Below are 22,314 nucleotides of genomic sequence, written 5' to 3' on the forward strand. Positions count from 1 at the left end.
TTTTTTTTAAATGTTTTCAAACCTAAGAAAAAAATGTTCGTTCTTTTAAGAATGTTCAGTGAAAGGATCTTTGGGGAACCAAAAATGGTTCGTCTATGGCTCACTGAGGAAAAACCCCCTTTAAACTGTATTTTTAGATTGTCCTCAATTTTTTACTGTGAAACTAGAAAGGGAATGAGGACATCAAGCTCTAAAATAATTTTCTTTTTTAAAAATGAAACTTTTTCGTGAACTTTGTGAGAAGATGGAATTTAAGTTGTTTTCACCTGAAAACTGACCGCTGCATTTTCCAAATATTGGAACCGGTTCACACGCATAATGTAGGCAGACGGGATCAGTTGGCTTTAAACAATGGTATAAATCTATCCAAACATCTTTCAATGTGATAATCATAATTAATAATCACAATTAAAATTTCAGGGAAATTTCAAAATTTCTCCTGCTTGTCCTCCTTGTAAAGCAAGAGAACTTCGCTTTTGTTCAAGACAATCTTGACATGTTCCCTCTCACGATTGCTCTGCTGCACTATGTAGAATGCTACATAAACACACGTGTCCCATTTACATCCGTCTTTCTCAGCCTTGGTAGCAGTTCAGAACCAAACACCCAATTCACACTCCCAGACAGCTGGTTTGAACAGGAATCTGAGAGTGGTACTGAATCCATATGCACTCCAAAGTTAGGATTGATCCACGTTTTCTGCTCTGATTTTTCAAGTTTGTATTGCTACAAGTGTACCTTAAAAAAAAAAAAAGTTTTTTAGCATAAAGAAAATTAAGCTTTTACTCTTTAAGAGTTGATGCAGTGTGACATTTTGATAAATTTTGAGCACATTCTCACCAAATTCTCATTAGTGTAATGTGAAAAAGTCTCATTGATAGAATCTCTTTTTTTTAAATGCATCACCATGATTTATACAAAAATGTACCTAATGAATTACATATTGTATATATGTATATGTTTGTGTGTGTCTGTGTGTGTGTGTGTGTGTGTGTGTGTGTGTGTGTGTGTGTGTGTGTGTGTGTGTGTGTGTATATATATATATATATATATATATATTAAACATTAGCAAGTTAAAGTCAGCAAAGACAGCAATAAAATCAGAACTTTAACTGATGTTTCTGTAACAGCTGCCAAAAATACTATATAGCTCCGCCGTGGTTAGGTTTGTCGTTTATTTTCAAGGGGAAAAAAAAAACTTTTCAAAACTTTAGAATACTTTGGTATACAGAGGAGTTTATGGTCGAATCAGTGACTGTGAGGTGCCCAGGTCCTGTGGCTTACAAAACAAGCCCAAAATCTCCAGTAAGCTTGACTTTTGCTTTGAGGTGTTTGTGCTGATATGCTCTTTAGGTTTTCATCAAACTTGGCACTGTGCATTATGGCCAAACATCTCTAACTTTGGTTTTGATCTCTTTGTTGTGCAACCTTAAACTATCTTGCCATGCTCTTTTTAGACAGAAGAGGCTTTCTTCTAAACATCTTCCAAACATGCGCCATACTTGTCTGGTCTTTTTCTGATTGTACTGACCACTGTGACATACTTTATCATTTAACATGTTAACTGAGGCCTGTAGAGTCTGAGGTGTAGTTCTTGAGTTGTCTGCAGTTCAGAGAATTGTCTGGTCTGACCATGCAGTGAATTTCCTGGGATGTCCACTCCTGGGAAGATTGGTGTCTGTCTTGAATGTCTATGTGTGAATGTCTATGTGTACTGTATGTATGTGTGTGTCAAATTTATTTAATAAAATTTTATTGTATTGTTTTAATTGCATTGTTTTGTAATGTTAGTTTTTTTTATCGTTTTATTTTCACATAATGTTACAGTGCAAGGAATCTTAATGGCTTTTACAAGTATGCATAATTTTCTTTATGAATATATATATAGGTGTGTATATATATATATATATATATATATATATATATAATTTACTTGAAGAAATAATGAATCTTTAGATAAAAATATAAAATATTTTTTGCCTTGATTACCTAAAATACAGTGTAAACACAACAAGGCTGTCCACTCATTAAACCCATTATTTGTTTCACTAAATTAGGACTATTTTAAAGAAGTCACAGTTTATGCTTGGGGAGTCTGGGGTGAAGTAGTCCCCATTGATTTCCACTCCCTTTCCAGCAACTTTTGTGCTTTGCACTGACAAAGGCTTGGAACACATAGAGAATTACTCCTTTCCTATAGACACAATGTGCGCTTGGTCCCGATTCCATGGTGATCCCTATGGGACTCCAACTGAGAAATGCTTTCTCTCCTCATTCTCACTACAAACATCCCTCAACCACACCAAGCACACAGTAGATATCGAAGTTTGCCATGTGAAGATTCAACAAAAGTATTCACCTGTACCAAGTGTGAAAGAAAGTGTTATTTAGCCTGGGACTGATATAGAAATCTACAACTTACATTGTAGGGTACTAAATCAAGACCCACAATGACACATAACTTTATTTTTATTATTATATTTTTGCCAGAAAAAATCACATTCTCATTATAAAAAACTGCAAGTTTTGTACAAGTGAGGATTTGTATAGATTTATGCTTGATTAAATTATTATATATATATATATATATATATATATATATATATATATATGTAGTATATCCCTATGATCCTATTGTTTTCCTTCAAAGATGAAATGTGTAATACCACAAGTTTCACCAGAAAATCTGGTTTGTTGTTTTTATGGTATTTATTGATTGTTTTTTTTCTAAAGGAATTAAAATCTATTCTTATTTATGTATGTTCCACTTTTTTTTATCGATTTAAATAATTATGGGTAAATTTTACAGTGTAGGTGGTGAAAATAATTTTATAATGAAAAGAACTGAATCAGAATGAAAATACTAAAACGTTATGGCAGCATTCTGCAATATAACTCAGTCAACTATTACTAGAACTTTACCAGAGTGGAGGAACTTTGAATCAAACTAAGCACCTAATTTTTTGTGTTCCTTGCAGAGTGAAGAACGAGAAACCACAGAGAGGCCTCCATACCTTTGTGATTGAATGTGAGTTGACTTTGACCGTACCAAAGTGAAGATGAAGTTGCTATGGAAACTGCTGGTTCTGCAGTCATTCCTGGGGTGCCCTTGCAGGTAAAGTATCTTATTAAGAACTTTTTATGTGCCTCCCTATTTGTGAAGTCTGGTTCCATATTCCTGTGTATATAGTCCAGGGGACTGTCTGAAAAAACGTCACAGAGATTGCAACTAACTCTGATGCAGTTTTTATCATTAGGCCTGATCATTAAAAAGGAGAAAGAAAAGTCCAAGTTACAAAGAAAAGGACTGTGTAGTTTAGTTAACAGGAGAGCAATCGTTAAAGTAAATAACAGGATCCAGTGGACAGGTCCAAGATGTAGGGCTGTCGGCTGTTTGCTTGATAGTTTTGAATATAAATTAGGTGATCGGCATGCAAGATAGGATACTAAGATGAAAATTATCATTTGAATGTACTGATAGCTAAGCATTTGAGATTTAATCAAGAGGAGGGAGAAATCTAAATATTTATTCTTTGTCAGACTCTTATAATATATAGCAGTCTGAAATTAAATTCTTGGGGACGCTACTGACCCGGAGGTGCTCTGTTCTGCACAGTTGAAAATGACTTGTTACAAAAAGCCAATTACTGAGTGTCACATTATGAAAAATAGTGCTAAAGAAGTGTGATAGTGAGCTCTTATCAGTGTTACATTATTCAGTGTTACATCATTTGATTAATTGACTGATTGACATTGATTGATTGATTGATTGATTGATTGATTGATTGATTGATTGATTGATTGATTGATAGGCATTTATGAGTTTTAGAATTATATTTTTCAGTTTTTTTTTGTTTTTTTTTATACTCTTCAGTTATGGGTGAACAATTCTTTTAATCTGTTCAGTTACATTATCTCCCAGCACATACTTGGATCAGAAAAGACACTGTGTTTGGTGTTGCTTGACTTTCTTGCACTGAGGGATCTTTGTTTTTCCCTTGTATTTTCAGTTAGTGGTGGGTGGCAATGGTTGTTGTAGTGTTGTACTCCCTTTTAACGCTGAACTGACAGGAAAGGTCATGCAACCTGCCGAACAGCAGAGACGAGGAAGGTTTGCCCCTGAAAAGATGAGGCTTGGCAGGGCGACTGCTCAGAATGCTGAGAGGGGACCGCAATGATCTCCATCCCCTGCTAGGCATCTTCCTTTGTTCTCTCACAGCATTGCATAGTGACAGGGTCGAGCCGTCTGCTACACACACACATATGTCACTCCACCCTGATCGCCCACCCAGTTAGCATGTGATTACCTTAGCATCACACACACTTCAGCCGAACACACGCTGCATTCTAATTCCATGTCTGTTTCTCTTGTTCTCATTGACTCAAGGCCAGGCTCATTATTTTAGATTTGGGTTTCTTCAACACACTGTCATGACTCAAAGAATACTTAAAGCAACACGATTTCCCTTTTCATAGAAGATATGACTCAAAAATGAAAATTTGGTCATTATCTACTAGCTCGCCCTCATGTCTTTCCAAACCTGTATGACTTTCTTTTTTGTACAAACAATAGCAGAGTCAATGGGGACCAATTTTGGGGAAAACATTAATGAAAATATCATCTTTTGTGTTCTGCAGAAGAAAGAAAGTTATACAGGTTAAGAATGAAATGAGGGTGAATAAATTAGCATAAAATGTACATTTTTGGCTGAACTATTCATTTATCTTTAGAAAGAAAGAAAGTCTTGACATTTGCCAAGTATGGTAACCCATACTCGGAATTGGTGCTCTGCATTTAACCCATCCAAGTGCACACACACAGCAGTGAGAAGTGAACACACACCCGGAGCAGTGGGCAGCTATATATCCAGCGCCCGGGGAGCAACTGGGGGTTCAGTGCATTGCTCAAGGGCACTTGAGGGTGTAAGAGAGCGCTGTTCATTCACTTCCTCCCACCTACAACTCCTGCCAGCACCGAGACTCAAACCTGTGACCTTCAGATTACAAGTCCAACTCTCTAACCATTTGGCCACAGCTACCCCGCTGTGGCCTAATTTTATTTTATTTTATTTTATCTCAAACCTGTATGACTTTCTTTTTTTCAGTGGGGTCCAGTGGTGTGCAAAACATTATTCAAGATATCTTATTTTTTGTTAAAGGTAAATAATGACAGAATTTTCATTTTTGGATGAACTAATTTCTCCGTATTGGCATTTTATATCAGGGTATTGGTATGTCTATTTATTTCTTCTGGAAATTCAATGAAAAATAATCTATGTATTAACCACATTACACACACATACACACACACACACTTACTCACGCACACAGACACATAACAGTAGCAAAAGGAGTTTGACACATTTTTACTGTCATCCCGCACAACCTTAATTCCCCTATTCTGTGCCATTTGATTTATCCATCTGAGACACCATCTGAAAAGACACAAAGTGACATTGTAGCATTCCATGGAGGTAAATCAAAACAGAAAATGATGCAATGAAAGGAAATTGGAGACAGCGTGGGTGAATGTAGTTAAATCGTGATTTGGTTTAGCATTTGAGCAGGTGAGTTGAACTTAACGGGTCTGAGATGTTTGTTTTTAGCTGTCAGTAGCTTAGTTGAAGTGTGTGTGGAGGTTCACGGCTTGAGCCTTAGAAACAAATCACTTGACATTTTCCCTTACCAGCTGAGCTGTTTAATTTGCCCACCGTTTTCGTCTTTGATTACAAATTTCTTCCAGTCAGTGAAGTGCTCTTTGCCATTAGCTGCTAATAGGAAGCAAGATTTTTGCTAACAAAAAGGATTATATTTCTAATTCCACAAAGCATCTGAGACATTTGGTGTTTCAATTCAGATTTTTTTTTTTTAATATATAAAATTTGTTTTTGGAACAAAATTTTAAATTGTTCCAAACATTTACAACTTATTTTTCCCCAAAGTTGACTTAAAAATAAAGGTTATTAAATGGCATTTATAGTTCCATGAAGAACCTTTAACATCCATAGAAGCTTTTCATTCCAGAAAAGGTATTTTATAGGGGAAAAAGGGTCTTTAGTTTTTATTTTTTTTAAATGTTTTTCACACTAAGAAAAAAATGTTCGGTTCTTTTAAGAACTGTTCATTGAAAGGCTCTTTGGGGAACCAAAAATGGTTCTTCTATGGCATCACTGAGGAAAACCCCCCTTTGAAACCTGTATTTTTAAGATTGTCCTCAATTTTTTATACTGTGAAAATAGAAAGGGAATGAGGACATCAAGCTCTAAAATAATTTTTATTTTTTTAAAAATGAAAATTTTTCTGAAACTTTGTCTGAGAAGATGGAAATTTAAGTTGTTTTCACTGAAAACTTGCCCTCTGCATTTTCCAAATATTTTACATGTTCAAACTCATCATTACATTAGATTAAAATAAGAGAGAATATTCTTTTATTTAACTGGGCTATCGCAAAGTCCTTTCCTGCTATTGTCTCTCTTTTTTGCAGAGTATACAATGGGCTGTCAGTAGACTTGAACTTGCTTGAACTGTGGGCGTAAAATATTTTAAGAACATCTTCTTTTCTGATTAGTTTGTGGGTTAGAAGATTATGATGATATAGCGATCAACTCAGACACAGTCTTTGTTCATATGCTTTTATTTTGTATGTCGGGTTTATATAGACCACTCACAGTTGAAAAAGCAGACAGCGGGACCCAGAAACCCATCATTTGGTGACCAAGTTATTCATGGCTTGTAAAGGCGAGGCCCAGTGGGGATTCTGTAAACAGCATTTTCACAAAACAATTTTTGCCTTCCGTGAGGTGTTATGTTCTAAGAAGCACTGTCTGCCCGACCCACCGCTGGCACGGCGCATTCAAATGCTAATAGAACACCAAATGACTCGCCTCCACGACTCTCTATATTGAAAAACTACCCAATCACATTGTGTGATGTTTTTCTTCAAAGCTGTTTGTGTGCGGATGTAGAGCGTGCATACTGTATATCTCGAGTGTTTGTCTTTCTACTAGCAAGGAATAGTGTAGTCATTGAGCTGTGTATCGTATGTTATCACATTTCACACCACATATTCCACACGCCTTTGTGCTTGTGAATATGAATTGGTATTATGAATCTTAATTGGTTTGCGTGCACGTGAATGTGTATGCGTGTATCCAGGTGCATGTGTGCGCTACCTGACTCTTTACAAGGTGGAATACATGTTTAGTTTTCACGTGTGGTGAGGACTTGTAGCTCATCCTCATTATCATAGACAAAGGCACTCTTATTATATTGCATAGTACAGACCAGAATTCCAATTTTCTGCTCAAATCAGTTTTTTTTTTTTTTGTTTTTTTTTTTGTGAGGTTGTGGACATGACCTTTTAAATGTGGCCCATATCAGACACTGGTGATCTGCATGCATAAATACCAACATCACTGGGATGTTCACTGTAAAAAATCATCCACAAATTCCATATAATCATTTACTGTAATATTTGTATCATGTAATGTTTTGTTTTGAGTGATACAGCAATTCAGATTCTTTCTTTTTTTTCAGTTTGATTCAATTTTTTTTATTTTTTTATTTTTTTACATACATTGATCTGAAGAAACAGCAAAGGAATTAACAAGTATATGAAATATACAGTCCCTGATGCAATCAATTAAAAAATAATAATAATCTAGCATCCAGAATTTTGTGGTCAGTAAGACTATAAATTTGTTTAAAAGAATTTTGACTTTTATTCAACAAACATGCATCAAGTTAATCAAAAATGGCAATAAGATCATTTATAATGTTACAAAAATATATGCTGTTCTTTTGAACTTTCCATTCATAAAAAAATTCTGATAAAAATGTATAATGGTTTCCACAAAAATATCAAGCAACATGATTGTTTTCAACATTATTGATAATAAGAAATGTTTCTTGAGCATCAGAATATTAGAATGAGAATTGAAGTAAAGGCTGCTGAAAATTCAGCTTTGCCATCACTGGAATAAATAACATTTGAAAATATGTTAAAATTGAACTGTTAAATGTAAAAAAAAAAAAAAATCACACAATAACTGTTTTTACTGTATTTTTTAATCTAATGAACTGAGACTTATTTGAGACTTATTTCAAAATCATTTAAAAAAATCTTACAGACCCCAGGATTTTAGCTAGAAGACAGACAGACAGACAGACAGACAGACAGATCTTTTTAATGAAATTTTAATAACATGTGAGGGGAGAAATTTCAGATTTTGGTCCACATTTAGCTATACTGTAAATGTTGCCTTTTTGTGAATTGCATGTTTTGATAAATTGAGTTCACATGGAATGATGAAACTATGAGTAACAACTGTACTGACATCAGTAATTTGTTCTAGTGACACTTCAGGTTTTTATGCGGGATTTGATTGCCTTTGCTCAGATTAGAGGGCTGAGTCCACATGATATAAGCTTTATTGATCTCCAAAGATAGACACTGAGAGTTGCGTGAGCAAGAATAAATCCTGTGTCTGTTTGATGTGAGAGTAATTTGAGGTGCTGTAGCTTTTTCAAGTGGGCCTGAAACCAAGTACGTTGGTTGGTTAGAATTCTGGTTTGCTTTCATGTAATTAATTGATTTAGTTACTACCAGTGTATGGGGAGTTATGAAGTATCAGTATGTAACAGTAGCAATATACTAATTTAAAAAGAGCCGTCTTCAAATTAGTGGTTTTTTTTTTTCAAGATACTTTTACTTGTGGTGTATCACGACAAACATTTTACAAACGTACTCCAGTCTAGTGTCTAGTATGTAGCATTGGTAAGTCAGATTCAGTTAATTTTATTCATTTATTTGAATGGCATTGTGTGTGTATATATGTATTATTCCTTAAATAGCTTCAGTGTACTGCTTTTTTTGTCCTGAACTTAGTGTTTTCTTTTCTTTTCTTTTCTTTTCTTTTCTTTTCTTTTCTTTTCTTTTCTTTTCTTTTCTTTTCTTTTCAACTAAAAAAGTCAATTTCTGGTTATTTTTCATTATTTACTTTGGGAGTGGACTGTATACAGGATAGGCATATGGACTGTCCACCCACCAAAATGACTAGAAAGAGAAAGAGTATGAGAGGGATAATGTGAGGGTTAACAGAATCAAAGGTGTCACTGTGGCATGAGAATTCTATGCAAATAAATCCCAACATTTGGCCCCATGCAAATCCCTTGTCACCCCTGAAACAAATTGAAGTCATCAAGCAGATTCCTGTGCCAAGCTCGTCTGTAGTGAAAATATGCTTGTCACTCATCCAAAAATCCCAGCTCGTCTCTTTATATTTCCTGTTATTTCTTATTGTGCCTCTTTGTCATTTTGTGAGGACAGGTTTACACAGGTGCCTGTTGTGAGAGATTTGGATGTGGGATCGGTTTGGTTTTGCTTGCTGATTTGCTTTACGTATTTGTTGCTGTTTCTTTGAGCCTCTGGCTGGGAGATGCTGCTTTCATGCAGATCAGAGGGCCACTTTCTCCAGACAAGTTTCTGTGTCTCATGGGAAGGCCAATAGACTTTGCCTCGGGCAAGTTTTGCTCACAGGCAGAGACCTGGAACTTCGAAACGATATCCCGACAGAGGAGAGGAAGGGGTTATAGATGAAAAAGAGGTCAAAAAGAGCACTTTGTCATCCAGTTGGAAGATATGATGTTTGTTCTTTCTGGTATGCCAGTCTTAGAAGCGCACATTAAAAGGGGAGATGTGTATTGCACCACAACTAAAGAGGTAGACCAAGATAACTTTGTGAAGAATAGTACAGACAGTGCTGAAAAAAAGTTTAGTTACAGTAGTACTAAGAACAGGTCTAACATTTTTGCAGAAAAGAGTGAGTTCAAATCTGGAAAAAAAGTCAAATTTTGTATATTTTTTACATTTACATTACATTTTCCAAAAAAAAAATTATCTTCACCATAATTTTCAATGGTGATTATCATTATATTCCCAATACTTTAATACCATAATTTTGTAGTACAAATAGTAATAGTAAACTTTAAGTTCCACAATATTGGCTTAATTTTAATTTCATAAAGCCAGATATATTGGAATACCATGTAGTAAAACTTAATTATTATTTTTCTTTCATTTATTTTCATTTATTTTATTATTATTTATACATAATTTATATTGTAGTATTTATTCATATTTTACGGAAGTTCTATTTTGGAATGTTTTATGAATTTCTTTAAGCATCGTTTTCTAGTTATAACGACTTAATTTTCTCGTTATCTCGACATAACGAAGGTCGTTTTTCTCGTTATAACGAGTTAATTTTCTCGTTATCTCGACATAACGAAGTTCGTTTTCTCATTATAACGACTTAATTTTCTCGTTATCTCGACATAACGAAGTTCGTTTTCTCGTTATAACGACTTAATTTTCTCTAAGAATTTACAAAACTGCGCCAGCAGGTGGCACTATAGACCTGAATATAACTGATGGGGTGTTGTATACTATCCATTTTACTGTACGCGGAGCTTCCTCGTGATCGCTATTAATTTGTGCAGTCTTGTTTATTACTGACATTTAATTAATTCATAAATGTTAAATGCTTGAATCAATATGAATATTTTGTGTATTAAGTTCCTGCTAGATGCATGAGTTTCACCAACGCATTCTGTTTCATCAATAACTGCTTATCAAAACCAAGGTTGACATCACTGTATTCTGTTTGCACCAATATATATTATATTTGTGCTTCTTTTAGGCTCATGATTAATTTAAATTAAATTTTAATTTAATGATTAGGTAGTTAATAAGCGGAGATGTTCTGTTTATCTACAGTAGGACGGGATTTAACGATGTAGGCTGATGTGCTTCTTTTCCTTATTACTAATCTTTATTGTTAACCATATTGAGGAGAAATGTGATGTATATGTAAAATCCATAGGCTAATTTAATTCAGTTTTTGTTCTGTAATGTTGTACTGGGTTTTTTTCTACACACACGTACACTACACGTACACATGAACGCTCTTTTCAAACAGAAGCTTGTAACACACATGATATCTGCCACATAATGACTACTACAAATTACAAATTATATATAATTTTATTTCATATAAAGGGAAAATTAAAAGTGAGTTTAATCCAAGCAGCTCTAATGGCGCGGTGTTGCCATTTAAACATGTTAATTACAAAAACAAAACGTTCGTTGTACTGTCTCTATAAAAAATCAACAGTGATTGATCAGCCTTTATTTATACAGTATTGTAGACGTTATTATTACCTAGGCGAATCAAAATTTGCTGAAATATAGGCTACAGTAAGAGCGCCTGCATGGCTGTCCATCAGATGCCTGTCAAAGTTGAGTTCGTTACTATAGCAACAGTAAAAAACTTCATGTCGTTATAACGAGAGAAAACAAACTTCCGTTATGTCGAGATAACGAGAAAATTAAGTCGTTATAACGAGAAAACAAAAAGGAAAAAAATTATAATGGATGGCCGCTTAGAACTTCCGTAATATTTTGAATAATTTTTTATATATATTTTCAGTTTTCATTTTAATTTAAATTTGAGTAATTTTGTCATTTGTATTAGTTTTTGTTAGCTTTAATATTTTAATCACATATTCAGTTGAAGTAATTTTATTACTTCAGTCTAAACATGCTTCAAGTTTTTAATATTAGTATTTATAATTTCAGTTTATTTCAGTTAACAAAAAATATTCCCTCACACAAATCTATTGGATGGCTTCACGGCACTTGAAATGTACAGTTACAACAACTTGTTTAGTACTTTTTCTGTGTCTGTGTACTAATCAGACATGCAAGTCAGAATGAAATCTAAATGGTCACCTTCCCTGGAAAATAAAATATGCATTTATTCAAAGCAACATAAAATATCCGCCATGATTATTTCCATTCTTTCCACATCTCAGTATTTAATATAGATCTAATCCACATGTGGCTGAAGTACTCATATCTATATCTTTCTCTTTCCATTATCGTTTATCAACCCAAAGATGGATATTCCCATTTGGCGCCGGACTAGCCCCATCTCACAGAACCTCATTCACTCTAATGGCTCCCGCAGAGCATGAACAATACGGGCAGCGTCTCCATCGTTCCCTGACCTTGAACCAATTTATATAGCTTTCTGTTGCTCCCTGATCAGATGTGTCGGAGGCCTCATCGAGCATGGAGGAATACATTTTCTCAAAAGTTCACCAGGGCACGCTGTGTGTCATCTGCAACGGTTGGATCTACAGATATCGTAGCTCTTTTCATAAAAAGAGCGGACCGTATCTCTAAGTTTAGCCTTTTCCAAACCCAAGGGAGAACAAGCACACAATTGGCTTCAAGTCTGGGTTCTAAACAGACTTATCTGCCTGTATCTAGAAGAGCTGAGCATGGAAAAGCTTCTCTGCCCATGGCTTATGGTGTGCGGAAATTAATGCAATAGATTTTGGATTTTCTAAAGAAGGTTTTGCCTTGTCTGCTCGTTGTAATTTATTCTCTATTCTCATTGTGGTTTGTGGTGAGATCTGTAAATTCACATGGTCACCTGGTCACAGAGATTGCGGTTTGTGTATTTGAAATGGGATTTTAAAAGTTTAAAGTGTGTAATCTTCAATGGATTTTAAAGGAATGGATTTCCTTTAAAAGACATACAGAAATCTCTAGCAATGCGGGTGTTTTCAATAAAACCAATAGAATTTTCCTGCAATTCTTTAGAAGTAACTACAGTAAGGAGCCATTTGTCTTCAGTATGAGAAACCGAACACAAGTGCTCTCAGTTTGATGTTCTCACCTTTTTTTACAGACATAGTTATTTTATCCTTATGAATAAGACTTGAATCTTCAAATCCACATTTAGGTGAGAGGGAGAGAGAGCAAGAAAAGTTGACTGGAGTTTTTGACTTGATCCTCAATTGAATGATTCCAGCTCTTTGCCAAGCCTGATTTCGAGACGCGGCATATGAGGTCACCGTCACACACAGAATTGTGAAGGAAAAGTTACTGTATGTTGTCATGGTGACAGACACTGCAATGAATTGAATATAAAAGTGTTGCATTCTGTATTATGCAAGCAGCTTTAAAGTTTGAAATTCTTCAGATGTTTGACACATCATTTCGTGGCGGCGTGATGGACTTGTGAACAGAGAATGTCAGACGTCAATAAATGAGTAGTTTTCAACATTATGCATTTAAGCGTGCATATTCAATATTTTAAAATATTTATATTTAGCCATTGAAACTTTGCTTTGTTTAGTGTTAAAAAATTGAAAACGTTTCGGCTCTATATTCAGCTCATTCAAGGCCATATTAAAACTGCTGACCTGTTGGACCTGTGTAGGAAGTTGAAGTCGAACAGTAAACGCTAATGATTATATAAATTGCAGAATTCATATATATTAGTTTTTTAGTGCACTTAGTTAAACTAAATGAAATGTTGCCTTGAAATACAATATGTTTAGGTTTTGTGTTTTATTTTATTTCAGTTATCACTTTTAAGTAATGTAAAATGTTTTTTTTAATGGTTTTAGTTTTAGTTAACTATGATACCACCATTTTACACTGCACAATACCACTCCAGGAAACTTCAAGAGAATACCATAGTATTTACATATGTGTCCAAAATATGTTATTACCATGGTAGCATGTTCATAAAAGCAAATTGTGGTACAGTTTTGTAACTTTTTGCTTGATTTACTCGGTTTAATTTTGAGAATTGTCTGTTAGCATCATAAAATATAAAAAAAAAAAAATAATAATAATAATAATAATTGGTCTTGCTCCTGAGACTCTGGATTTTGGTCTTCTTGCTCCAATTGTTATTAATAAAAGCAGCTATAGCTGAGACTTAGAAACCTTTAACCTGATCATTACAAAGAGTAGAGAATTAATACCTCATTAATCAAACACAAACTAGTCTTAGCAGCTGCCGCTACTGATTTTGTTCATTATCATGCATAGTTTGTTATATATTTTGGCTGTCAGAAGCACTTGAGCAGTGAATTATTTCAGCTGAATTATTGACAGCCCATGATTTAGCCACACAGTGGAACTAATACTCTCAGGAGCAGATTTATGAAAGCCTTCAATACATGTTGGAATTTTTGCTCATGAATTTTCAGGGGCTTGATCAATGATTGGAGCGTTTCAAGAGCCCCGAACCAATCGCAGGTCCTCTTGCTTTTCATTGATCCAGCATTGCAGTCTGCATGCTGACAATGTCCCAGTAAATTATGTGTCACAGAACCAAACAGAGTTGAATAGGGTAGAAATGACAATTAGATATTCCTATCAAAGTTTGCCATGTTATTACTGTCCTTATTTTTATACTGCAAGCTGCCCCCAAAACACAAATGCAAATTAAACACTAACAATTAAATATGTGCTGAAAAAACAAACAAACAAAAATAATAATTGGTAATAATTTAAAATTTCATAAAACTTATAGCAAAACTTTAGGAACAAAAGTCAGATTGTTGATTTTTCAGAGACTCTCTCTGCAGGTTACACTGATAGACCAGTAGGTGGCGACAAGTGACTCGCTGCATCCGATATCGAATACTTCCCTACAATATATTATGCAAAAAACAGTATGCCAAAAGAGTAGTATGTTTGAATTCATAGTATTCTAAAAACAGTAGGTGAAAAGAACCCAGATGACCTACTACTTCCATCCAGATTCTGAAGTGCGCATTCGATGGATACTTTACCATTCCATGAGATCACGGGAGAAGATTTGTGAATGGCAGTGAAGCGACACAACTGACATTGGAAGATGGTGACAGTAACATGGTATGTAGTACTTCTGAATTCCTTGCGTAGTACCCATAGTATACGTTACAGAACATAAACAGACTCCCATTCAAATTCTATTTTGCAAATAACTTTAGACTTAAGTGTGTTATACATTTTAGGTTCTTTTTATTTTTATGAACTTTATAATATTTAAGAAATTAAACTGAAGCATGAAAATCTTCCAGTGTCTTCACAGTGACAGAATCTTGAGTAGTTCAGTGATGCTGTCATAGTAATATTTGCATCCTGAATTGCAGTTGGTCTTATTTCTGACCACAATTTGCATTCTGATTGTGGTCATTTCTTTCTCAATTAATTACTTATAATCACCTTTTCACTGCACATTGACTGTGTTAATTGATGTATGCAGCCGACTGAACATAAGATGCGCACTGAAGAATCATGACTACACAGTAAAAAAGTGACAACCTGCAAATGATACAATGAGGAGTGTGTAATCTAATCTAATTAGCCTAATTCAGTGACTTTCCATTTTTTCCATTTTAATTAGTTACATTAAATTTTAGTCATCAGAAAGCATGTCTAATTAATTGAAATCATCAAACTAATTATTTGAAATTATGAAACGTACAATTTAACAATAAGTTATTAAAACTTTAATAAAAATTACATTTTTAGAGCCCTGTTAAATCTTATTTATTCATAAATTCCATTTTATTTTTCCCAGATTCTGTTTTTTATTGTAATTTTTCTGCTTTCCATTTTAGTTGTTTTATTAAAATTGTAATTAATCGAAAGGCATGTCTAATCAGTTGAATTCTTAAACTTTTTGCCATGACATACTGCATTATACTGTAAATTCCATTTTTATGACTAGATTTTGCGTTTTCATCCCTATTTCCCATTAAAGGGCCCTACTTTTTAATCTTAAACCACTGTAAACCTCCAAATGCGATAAGAGAAAACCTTTTGTCATGTTATTTTTTTTTTTTTTAACTGCTATTTGCACCCTCGCTTGTTCAATAGATGCAGTAACCCTATGTCCCGTTGCCAGGCCAACAGCAGCTGTGCCCTATTAGCACAGCCCTGTGGACTCCTCAAAAAGAGCATCTAGCGGAGTACAGCTGCGGCTGTGATACAGCGCTGTCCTGATCCTCATCCACGTCTGCATTTCTGCAGCCTCAGCCTCAGACTCTCCATCTGGTCTTTGAAGGAGACCAGAACCCCCAAGTAATCAATTTTTAGTGAGACACTCCAGCGCCTGTGATATTTCAAGTACCTCCTGACTTTGTGAAAAATAATCTTGCGTTGGATGACGTCTTATACCGGGCCGCTTGGCTTCCTTGCAAGTGACTGCATTAAAGCTTTCATTAGCTTTTATTTCATTTCATTGCAGTTCATTGATGACAGTATTAGCAGGGAGCTGACTTCTTGTTGATGAAAGCCAAGACTGTTTCTGAGTAACAGAAGCCCTTGTTTCGCTCCAGGTGGACTCACCTGCTCCATCTCTGGGGATGCAATTATTCTTCTCGTGGCTGCATGAAGACGCACGCATCCCTAGATGGCTGCGCAGGCAAGCCCTTGCTAATTGGTAATGTCAGCGATTCACCACTGGCCCTGTTTTCTTTCCAACCATTCTCGTTTTTTGTTTCTCTTTTTGGCATCTGCTTCATTTTTTTGTTGGTTGTGCTTGCTCGACATTTTCTCCTGCATATGCATATATCGATAAATGTTTTATTCATATAAATTGCAAACCGGCCCCACTCCTACCGTCTCCCGCTCTCTCTCTGACTTCCTCCTAACACTCGTTTGATGTATCATAACATGTTTGGCAGAGCAAGCCGAGATGTTTTTGAAGAGCTAGCGTAATTTGATGAAGAAAAATGTGAGTGAGACTAAAGTTTAATCCCTGTCTTGTTTCATTTGCCTTTCTTGACACTGCAGGGATCTTTTAATGAGTATGCGTCATTAATTGACTGACTGGGATATTCGGTTGATCGCAACACATGCTGGTTAAAGAACAGGAGGTGCACTCTTGCAGTTTTGAACCGACTCTTCATCCCAAAGGATGCATGCACCTGTTCTTGACTAATTGTGCTGGTTCCATCATTTAATTTGACTTAAAAGATCTTAGTTTTAATTAAAATGTCAACTTTGTTTTTTCTTTCCTGTTTTAACCTCAGATGGCTTGGAAGTTCTCATAGAAAAGTCTTGTCAGTCCTAGTGGTGTTGTTATTCATTGCTGTACGTTGTCTTGGAGCAAGACATGATGCAAGGCTTGTGAAATAGGTCTCATGCCTTGTGTCATATGTCCTCTAGATATATTCCATTTGTGTTTGTACAGGTGATTGGCCCCTCTGCATCCAACATCAACAGTGGCATATGACAATGTAACACTCCAGTGTCAAACATACAGAGTATTTTTAGAGCTCTCCCTCTGGAATTGTGTACATACTGGCTGAATAAATTTGTTATGGATTTAAAAGTGTTTTTGATAAATACTTTCTTTTATCCCAGTTATTGGATTTGCCCAAAGAGTGTAAACATTGTGTCTGTGGTTTCTTTATAACTCTGTTGGTTTGAGTGGCTTGATAGGTCAGCTTTTTTGTCCTTTTTTATTTGATATCATAGTTGAGATCTGGCAGAAAAAGTGGAGCTGAATTGTCCACATTAAGATCAAAAATAAAGAATGAATTTAGATTTCAGGTTGAATTTTATACCCTATAATCCTACTCATATTTTGCCAAACAGGTTTTGTAAATCCAAACAATGTTTGTGGAGCAGTGTTTATCACCAGGTACAGAGGGAATGCTCTGCGGTGCCTCTGACACTGAAATAAGGGGCTGTCATTGTCGTGTCACAGGCAGAATTAGTGGAGATCGTTAGAGCTGCGATGAAGTATCTGTCTGCGTGATGGGAAGCAAAACAAGCCCAATTAAAGCACCCGGGACCTAGAGAGCAGCTGTACAGGTGGTAATGATCCACACACACTCACCTTGCTCATTTTATCTTTTAGTTTTATGCACTGTGGATGAAATTCTACTGTGTTAATGTGTAGACAACCGTTCAGACTTGCTCACACATATACACCCAGTCTAACAAAGTGAAAATGAAGGTTGCAAAATAAGGCACTTAGTAGCGAGTTCACTCTTTACCGGTGATATAAGTGTCCACTTACCCCTGAAAGATGCATTAGTTCTTGCAGAACGGATGGTAAATAAAGACTGACTTGCAATTTTGAGATGAAACAGAACATGAGAGCTGGGTGTCTTTTTAATATTGTAATGTTGAATGTAATGTTACATTTTAAGAGGAAATAAATCAATATTCTATGACTATGCATAACACAAAATAAACTCAAACCTGTTATGTTTAGAAAGTTATTTGATGGAAAGGACAGCCTGTTGTATGGATTTTAAGTTGTATTGTTGTAATTTTTTATTTTTTGTTTTTTATTTTCAAATCATAGTTTTTCATTTTTTTCATATGTGAACTAATACCCTTTTTTAAAATCAATTTTGTAACATTGTTTCACAGAACAAATTTGCCCTTTCATTTTTGCATATCCAGAAGAAATGTAGAAATATATTTGTAATATATTAACTATTGGGGTGGGGATTTTCTGAGGTGCAAAGCACATTTACATGGCTTATGGCAAAAACATTATGCAACCAAGCTGCCTAAGAAGAAATAATAAAAAAATAAAATAAAAAAAAAAACAGGAAAAAGAAAATCCAATATTTTTCTCCTTTAAAGAAGCTTAAAGATTATCTCTCTCTTTGTCTCCTGCAAGCCATACAAGCTCTCAAACCAGAAAGCGTCTTTCAGTAAATTGAATTAAATGGATTTTGTAGAAAAGAACCCAAAGAAAATGGTTATGATTTATGCTGCTTTTACCCCATTTTATTACTTGTTTAAATAATATTTTGAATATTTTTTAAGCTTCTCGTATTTATTTGATGTGCTGACCAATGATGTGGTGACACCCCCTGCCGCCAAAAAGCATTTTTCTGTTATTTTAATGCTGAAATATGTGTGGATGTTCTCATGTTTGGGGAGAAAATCCTCACTCCTGCTGCTTGTTAAAGTGGCCAATGACCTTTAAGAGCCTTTTATGGCTGCTTCAGACTAAATTAGTCTTAATTCTACTTCTCCTGTTTTTACCTTTGCTTTAGCAAAATTTGCTAGATCAGTTGGGCAGAGACCCAGTAAGGTGAAGTGCAGTATTTAGTGAATTTTCATTGCACAGAGCCAGCAAACATGCACTAATCAAGAACAACTAAAATTATATAAAGCACAAATGTAAATAGTTGAGGCTGTTGGTGGAGACAGTTTTGCCTCCAGATGTGTTTTTATGTACACCAAGTGACATCTGCTTCATGCTCTTTTTCAGCGTTGAAAACTATGTGTAACTGCATGGACTGATACCAGACTGTCTAAATACACTAAAACAACAGTTCATAGAAAATATTAATTTTTCCAACAACAAAAATCATTGCAACTGTAACAGTAGCATTATTATATTTAAATTTTAACTTCACCCATGTATTAGCTTTCTTACTATAATCTGTTAGTTTTGTCGCTTTATAATATTACTTCAATTCATTTTGACGTGGGAAAAAACACGCACAAGCGAATTTACCAGGCGCTATTTTTGAAAATAGCAACCTTGCTTCTTTGAATCTGAACAAAGATGATCACTAGATTGTGTTCAATACAATTTATTTTATATTCTCTTTTACCATTATTAATTTATTATTTTACCATTTTAATTCTGTTTTATTGCTTGTGTGCATATTCTTAGTAAAAAAAAACAAAAAAAAAATTAAAGCTAACTTCATTGAACTTGTCAATATTTACATTTTAAACAATATTTTTGTATCTGATGATTTTCACACAGTGGGAAAAAAATTGCATTAAAATGTAAATAAATATGTAAATGATTATGTTCAGCAGATTGATCCAAATAATTTCTTGATACATAGTTTAATTTTCACACTAATCCTGTTTGATCCCATGTTTCAAAAAACAACAAACTGTGTCTTTGTGTAGGTTGCGTAAGCAATCTCATTGTGTCACTTCACACGATGAGCCTCAAATCACAACTGAGAGGTGTTTACCACACGTCTAATTGCCCGAGCGTTTTCCGTTACAACTGTGCTACTGTAGCGAAGGTTAAAAAGAGACCACAGAGGTGATAGTAAGTGATGAACATGTATCCTCAAGCAGTTGTTCTGTCAATCAATGGTGGTTTCATTACAGTTGCCGTGGTGTTAGTTGAATTAATTGATATGTTTTGTCTGCTTGTGGTTTGACTCTCTAATGCCTTACAAGTTCTGGCCTGCTCAGAGCCACCAGCTAATCGCTTGTTTTGCAAGCAGGTTGGATGTCTGTAAGTGGAGTGTGCTGATCACTCTCTTTCTCTCCTTCACTCTCTCTCTGTCTGTAGGCAACACGCTGCAGAGCCCCGTGTTCACGAAGCAGCCAGGCAGTATTGTGTTTCCAGTAGACTCCATGGAGAAGAACAGGGAGGTGGTTTTCAGCTGTGAGGCGCAAGGTGACCCTCCTCCTTTTTACAGGTGAGTTGACTGCCAACTTGCCAGTGCAAAAACACTGCTGTTTGGTCATCTGCATCACTGCTTCGGTAAATTGGACCTCAGTCCCTTTTGTTTATGATTCAAAAAAATGCATAGGCTCTTTTGTGCCAGTGCACATTGGCATCAGTAGCTTTGCACTATGTCCTAAGCAGGTGCGATGCGATAAGCGATAAAATTCTTCCTTGTACTGATGAGAGTTTTTATCCTTTCTATTTCTGCAGCATTGCACTGGGTATCCCTGCCCACTAGTGTTATGTTTCGTTAACGAAAGATGTTTTCCCCTGACGAAAACAAGATGATTAAACGATAACTGAGACTAAATGAACATGGAATATCGTTGACGTAAAAGGCGAGACTAAAATATAGTTGAACAAAAATTTTACCAAAACCTTTTATATTTTTGTTGAAAAAAGTGGAGCCAAAACATTTCAGAGTGCTGTACAAGATACTCATGTTTACGGTTGCCAGATATCAAGTGCTCAAATCCCCCATACTCTGCCTGGCTTTTTGCTTTATGCAGTCTGGCAACCATTCCCACATGCTCTCTCTGTGGAGGCATCATGGTCTGAAAACACCGACATACAGTACTGGGGTATATAAAGTATTGTGGTATTTGAGGTATTCTGTTTAAATGAAAGTGTCATTCAGCCAGTCTGTGTTCTGTCATGGATCTCGACTGTATTGTTTGTGATAGTGGTTTGCTGATTGTAACGTTACTTATGCAACCTCTGTGAAGCAGTAAGTCTTTTATCAGTTGTTTTAAAAGAGAAACATTATTGCAATTTGGAATTATTGGAATTACTATTAAGAATTTCTCTGTTATAATATTTGAGAGTTGTTGATTTTAGAAACAAAAACACAGCTCCGATCACAGCATCCTCCTTCCTCCTGTTGTTAACGTTGTTCTTCTTTGTTTTTCGTTTTTGGACACCGTGCAAAAATGACGTCGCTGTTGACCGGCGTACGTCACTTCCTAGTACACATTAAATTAAAAATAGCTGACAATAAAATCTCTTTGGACCAACGTTCTACCCCTTCATAGTTGTACAGTAAACATTTGTTCTTGCAAATAGTGCATTTTTTTTTTCAGACAGGTAATGCTGCTCACATCTGCCATTGGTTGACCAAATGATAATCCCACCCCAAATTCCTGCCATTGGTTTGGCCAATATTCCTGTGTAGGAATTTTCATATATTACAATGTTGTAGTGAAGGGAAGTGACATGTGGCCAAGTGTAGTGTCCCATAATCCATGCAGAGCATATACAAATGGTGCCCATTTGTGCTCTGCGTTTAACACATCCAACTGCACACACACTTGGCCAGCTACCCTATTCTAGTACACCCCCAAAACAAAATCAAGACTTAGTAAAAGAGCATAATAGGACCCCTTTAACAGTTTTTAGCTATATATCGGCCTGACCCTGTTTTCATTCTCCTTCACATGCTATGATTTATCAATAGTTAAGTATCTTTTTAAGTATGTTAATGGAGCGTCTGGTTCAATGGCTTCAAATTAACGTGTTCCCCTGAAACTCTTCAGATGTGCTGCAGAAAGATGGATATATGTGCTGTTCCAGAATTGATCAAACTTAATGGAAAAGCTAATCATTAGCTTCCTCTTTCCTGTCAGGAAGCTTGAATCATGGAGCCTTTTGATGAATGTCCTTCTCTTGGCAGCTCTAGTGTCCGTCACTTTCAAAGTGCATTAAGTTCAACCTCATGAACTACTCCCATCCTTTCTCTTATTATCATAAAGGTAATTGCAACCTTTTTATCTCACAGTTCTGAATTTTTTCTTGCAGTTGTGAGTTTATATCTCATAATTCCAATTTTATCTCGAAATTTATCTTACAATCGTTATATCCTTTTTTTATTTTATTTTTTTAATCTCATGTTGGAAACAAGCCTCCATATAAAGGTTGTCTTATGACTTGTGCACTATATTCCAAGTCTTCTGAATCTTGTCAGTGAATTAGTGGTTCACAAAATCAGTTTGAATGATTTCTT

General features: G+C 35.3%; 1 protein-coding gene across 4 annotated transcripts in view; it reads left to right on the forward strand.

Moving 5' to 3' along the window:
- LOC109059045 (contactin-4-like) overlaps nt 1-22,314 on the forward strand; it is a 166,866-nt gene that overhangs the window by 50,883 nt on the left and 93,669 nt on the right. For all 4 annotated transcript variants that reach the window (XM_042758770.1, XM_042758769.1, XM_042758768.1 and 1 more), the window contains exon 3: nt 20,157-20,286. In XM_042758770.1, coding sequence (XP_042614704.1) covers nt 20,157-20,286 — 130 coding nt within the window. The remainder of the gene's footprint in view (nt 1-20,156; nt 20,287-22,314) is intronic.

This window comes from Cyprinus carpio, chromosome A6, assembly GCF_018340385.1.
Source record: "Cyprinus carpio isolate SPL01 chromosome A6, ASM1834038v1, whole genome shotgun sequence".
NCBI classification, from domain to species: Eukaryota; Metazoa; Chordata; class Actinopteri; order Cypriniformes; family Cyprinidae; genus Cyprinus; species Cyprinus carpio.